The sequence below is a fragment of the Thrips palmi genome, unplaced genomic scaffold, assembly GCF_012932325.1.
Source record: "Thrips palmi isolate BJ-2018 unplaced genomic scaffold, TpBJ-2018v1 HiC_scaffold_3, whole genome shotgun sequence".
NCBI classification, from domain to species: Eukaryota; Metazoa; Arthropoda; class Insecta; order Thysanoptera; family Thripidae; genus Thrips; species Thrips palmi.
Genome location: NW_023144630.1, coordinates 10,658,276 through 10,663,642, shown reverse-complemented (window position 1 = coordinate 10,663,642; position 5,367 = coordinate 10,658,276). Strand labels below are relative to the sequence as shown.

Here is a 5,367-nt window from a genome sequence, read left to right as displayed (position 1 = left end):
ATTCGTAAGCTGCGAACTGGCTGAAACAAGACCTATTGCGAAGAAGCGCTCTTCGCAGCCAGGCAGCCAGAGAAAGAATAGGTTCGAATAAAGTAACGGAAAAAATTAAAAATGAAAGAGAAATCAAGGACTGAATGGAACCTCATTTTCAGTTTGGTTGTAAATAGATAGCAAAATAACTTAAGTTTCTTACGTGAAGGCCCAGTACTAGAAAAAAATGTTATCAACCTTGATTGACTTTGTCATTTCACTGGACAGCACAGCAAACATCAACTGGGTGAGCTTCACTTCAATTGACTTCAATTGAAACAAAATGCAAAAAATAAATGTTTGTGGACACTTTCAGAAGCATAACTCAAACACTGTTTTGAAATATAGCAACCATAGTTAGATAAACAGGGGAAAGTGACATAAGATTGATAACCTTTCCCATTTGTTTTTATGGACCAAAGCAAAGCATTTACAAGGGTGACCTGTCCAGAAAGCTGTCACAAAAGCACCAGTAGGGAAGTGATAACCTCATCGCAACTCTTACTTCGCATGACACTTCAAAGAAAAACAAATGGATCATTTCACACAATTTCAGTTTCATGGCATCGTAATATCTTCTTTTGCAAACAATGAACAATTTTTTATTATAGTCTTATTCATATGTGTATGAGAAATACATCTACCAAAATGCCAGAGAGTCTCAGCTCAATTTTTCATACAAGAGTTCTGAACTGAGGTTTTTATGCTTTCAGTTTTATTACTTAAAAAGTTTTGCTGGTTTATGGCATACAACCAATACCAATAAAATGAACCAAACATTCGAGCAGCTTTCTCCGTTATTTCCAGGTAAAAAATTACATTCGTCGACTTTTTGGTCATTCCCTCTGAGCCAACAGCTAATCAGAATGAGAGCTGCTCACGCACACACTCTCACGTACTTTCACTTCCAGTTTCGTTGTTCGCCGCCATTCATTCGCGCGTCTGAGAATCAAGTAACAACTTTGACCCTATCTTTATCGTAAGTTTTGCTTCCTTGTACGCGGTTGAAAGTGAAAAAAGTGTTCCCTTTTTCATTTTTCGGGTCTTTTCTTGTTTTTTTAGCTGTCAGTGCTTGAAGCTATGAGAGCTGTGATTAGCGACACCGTGAAACTGCGATAGGCTAAGGACACCAAGGGACATTTCTCTCCAAGGAATCGGTAATAAAGTGGCTACATCAGTGCCGATTAAGTATGTATCGCATCATAACAGAAAATATCTCATTTTTTTAGGTTAAGTTGTGACATTTTAGCACTTTGAACTCAGTTTTTCGTCTCTTGATCGTTTTAAAACCTCCTCTCCCATCATGTGTATTTCTTGCTTCCAAATTCTGCTATTCAATGCTCTGAAGTCAAAACATCAAAGCTTTTCCTGCTGTTTCTTAAATTCTTAGCTTCCTCCCATATTGTCTTGTCGTGGAGTCTAATTCTCTTTTTCTTGCAGGTATGGAGAATCTGGACGCTGACACCCTTCGTGAACAGTTGCTGGCAGAGGGCATCCCACAGGATGCGGCAGAATTACTTCATGGTAATTACTCTCTTTTTTCTTTGCAATTAGTTTAAGGAGAAAATTCTTTTATATAAATCATTATCATGTCAAATTTGGGTTAACTGCGAAGTTCCATTCTGACCGCTAAACAGAATGTTATTACTCTTCTGTTGTTGGCCTTTTAAAGGAGATGGAGCTGGGCTGTCTTTATCTATTCATTTATGTATTGATGTGCGTTTGTTTTTGAAAACGTATCTCACTTTGACTGATTTGTGATGCATGCTCCTTTCTTGTATGCTGCTCTCTCTATAGGCAATGAACGAAACTTTGTGTGCTTCAAGTGCAAACGTGTGGTGGAGGGAGCTCTCAAAGGATTTCAGCTGTATTTGAAGCGGAAAGATCATATCCCACCTTACATCTGTGGACAAGACGGCTGCCTCAATGATTATTTGCTGCGCCCATCACTGTATGACCACATAAGGAAGCATCACATGACTGTAGCTCAACAGGTGGTGGCTGTGGTGGCGGTAAATACAGCTGATCATGAAGACTATTTCCAACATCACGCTACACCTCCTCAAGCAGTAGCACTTGCAGCAGACGCAGTAGTAGCAGATGCAGTAGTACCCTTTGTGCCTCAAGATGAACTTGTGCCATTTCAGCTTGAAGTACCAGAAGAACACGACGAAGTTGCTGTGGATCTCCTTCAGAGTGCTGAGAAGTCGGTGCTGCGTCTCAGAAGTGTAACATATATGACTAGTACAGCGGTGGAAGCAGTCCAGAAGGAATGCTTTTTATTAATGGAAGATACTGCCTTACATCTTAAAAACAAAGTCCTGGAGTATTTATTAAGGACTGACTGTGATGCTGGAAACTTACACCAACTGTTGAGTGAATTTTCCCTTTCTGATCCCTTTGTTAAAATTCGCACTAAGGCTCAGCAGATGAGCTGTTTTCAGAAAAAGTATGGACTTTTGATGCCAGAGGAAATCTTTTTGGGCTATACAATGGATTCAAGACTCAATACTCTTAGATTAGTATTAGAGCCTACTCAAGTAGCAGCTTCCTTTCAGTACCTTAGTATTAAAGATATTTTAAAATCTGTTATGAGTGATCCCTATCTTAGAAATTTAATCATCAATGGAAATGTAAGAAGTGAAGATGGCTATGTGAGGTCTTTTTGTGATGGTGAGCTTTATGCCACTCTACCAGATGAGCTGAAGATGTGTGTGAGAGTTGTGCTGTACATTGATGACCTTGAAATAGTTCAAGCACTCTCTGCAAGAATAGGTGTATATAAAGTGGGCGGTATATATTTTGGGATCCAAAACCTCCCTGCAGAGCTTAATGCTCTGCTTAGTAATATATTTGTGACAGCACTTGCTTATGCTGGAGATGTGAAAAGACCTGAAGTGTGGGCTCCTTTTTTGAAAGACATGAAGGAATTGGAAAATGAAGGTTGTGAAATGATTGTTGATGGTGAGCCTTTCTTTTTTAGAGCTTTGCTTATAGCCCAGATTGGTGATTCTCTCGCTGCTCATGAGGTGTTAGGGTTCTCCCACTCTTCCAGCAATGTATTCTGCCGATGCTGTTACATCAACAGAAGTGATATGTGGAAAGACGGCACTACTTTAGGAGCTCCCCGTACAATGGAACGCCATGCTCTAGATTTGCTCGGAACCCAGAATGCAGTCATCAGAAAAGCCACTGGTGTGAAAGGACCACCATTGATTGATGGACTGCGTTTCTTTCAACCAATCCGGAATAGTGTGTTTGACATCTTTCATGACCTTCAACAGGGGGTTTGCAAAATGGAAGTCAAACTTGCTCTTCGTGAGTATGTGTGCATAAAGAAATACTTCACTGAGCAGCAAATGAACTCTCGCATTAAATTTTTTGACTATGGACTGCCTGATAAGAAGAATAAGCCCTCTGCAACTATAACTGCCAAGTATCTTGCAGATATAGAGTCGTATAACTTGCACCAAACAGGTGCTCAAATGTGGTGTTTAACTCGAGCATTTGGATTTTTGTTTGGTGACCTTGTCCCCAAGGATGATAAGTTTATGGTATTAATTAGTTTGTTAAATCAGATCATGATGATTGTATTCTCTCATGCTCATTGTGAATTTGACTTGAATAACTTAGAGCACCTTGTTCCGGCACATCATTCTTTGTTTTTGGAAATTTTCCCTGGCCGTCCTGAGCCTGAGCTGCAGGTTGAACAAGAAGCAGAACCCAGTGGTGTTGATGACAATGAAGACTGCGATGATCCTGAAGAAATAAATGTCGACACAGAAAGTGAAGTATTTGTTCGTCCTGAAGAATGTTTTGAAGAATATGAGGGGCTGCTCTTGTGAATGCAGAGCTGATTGAAGTGGAAGTGGAGCTGAAGCTGCAGTGGAACGTGGTCCTGAAGCTACTAATGAAACAACTGGAAATGGACAAAACAAGAAAAAGAAGAAGAAAAGGCCTAAAATTGTCCGCTTCATCAACAAGCACCATCACATGTTGCACTATTTGTTCTATATACGATTATTTGGTCCTTTAATTCTTTATTGGTGCATTAGATACGAGGCAAAACATTATTTTTTCAAACTGGTTGCCACTGTTTGCCACAATTTTAAGAACCCATTGAAAACTCTTATGGAAATGCTCCAAATGAAGGTGGGTTCTGATAGGCAGAAATCAAAACCCCGTCTGGCTATGGGGAAGCGAGGAAGGCAGCTTCTCTTTGTTTCCCAGTCAACATTGCTAGTACCAGGTCCCTGACTGTACCTCCCTCTGGCCTCCATGCGAAGTCCGTTTCGTATGTCCATATCTGATGTCAGCTGGAGTAGTGGTGTACTACGGTCTGGTACCTGAAAAGTGCGGGAAACGCTACTCCGCCATCTTGGTCCTGCTGGTCGCACTCACTAGTCCCTCCATAGTACAGAGGTAGTCCGAATCCGGACCATGCATATGTCCGTGTACTTGTCGCGTTTGTACAGGTTTTATGCAACCAGAAATGGGACAAATTACTGCCGCTGGGCGTGACGTTGGGGAATTCCATTGTAAAATACATAAAAAATCGTCCATGAATTTCATTTGATTTCCTGAGGAAATTTTTAATTTCTTGAGAAAATTTTAAGTTTCCTGACAATTTTTTATTTTTTGAGGAAATTTTTACGTTTTAGAGAAAATTTTTAGTTTGAAAATGGAATGCCCTTTGCGTGACACACCGGTTTTAAATTACACGCACAGTGTTTTCTGGTTGCTTATTACCTCTAAAAGGTGGCAGTAGGCGTGCATTGCAAGGTACGAATCGGGACTACCGTTGTACCACGACAGTACCAGGGACGACGGGCGGTCAGGATAGATGGCGGATTGCACTTTCAGTATTGTCCGCTAGATGGCGCCAGTGTCGCTTTAGTCACCTGTTGGAATTAAAAAGGGTCTTCTAGCCAAAAGGTAGTGTACTGAAAGTTCTGAATAGATGGAAACTGAAGTGCTAAGATGAGTGCGATGTAGTGCTGTAAAAATTACGGCGGTATCAAAACTAATAGCGGAGCAATCGACAATTGAATGGTTTCTCTCGCGGCATGCTACGGGGCGCAGTTTCATTAGGTACAGCAGACTTGTCTCAGTGGGTCGAAGTGAAATCTGCCGCAGTCAGCCGTAACTACTTCCATCTAATTTTTGAATCGAGGTATCTGCCTCTGAGGGTCCTTTGGCACCCTATACAAGTGAAGATCTTCACCCTTGCGTCACAATATTGTCGAATTTGCATGGGCCGACCGCTAGTCCAGTGGTGGTCCAGCCGAGGTACGGAAAGGTAGTACGGGGTTGTACTAGGCCCCTACCACAGATGGA

General features: G+C 41.2%; 1 protein-coding gene and 1 long non-coding RNA gene across 2 annotated transcripts; both read left to right on the top strand.

Annotated features, from left to right (window-relative positions):
- Positions 1–663: 663 nt before the first annotated feature.
- On the top strand, positions 664–1,521 carry LOC117648203. Its single transcript, XR_004587866.1, has 3 exons — positions 664–1,009; positions 1,093–1,218; positions 1,471–1,521. It is a non-coding gene; the product is annotated as an uncharacterized LOC117648203 (long non-coding RNA).
- Positions 1,522–1,790: 269 nt separating this feature from the next.
- LOC117647857 lies at positions 1,791–3,875 on the top strand. Its single transcript, XM_034389829.1, has one exon. It carries the CDS (start codon positions 1,791–1,793, stop codon positions 3,873–3,875), a length of 2,085 nt encoding a protein of 694 aa, XP_034245720.1.
- Positions 3,876–5,367: the final 1,492 nt, after the last annotated feature.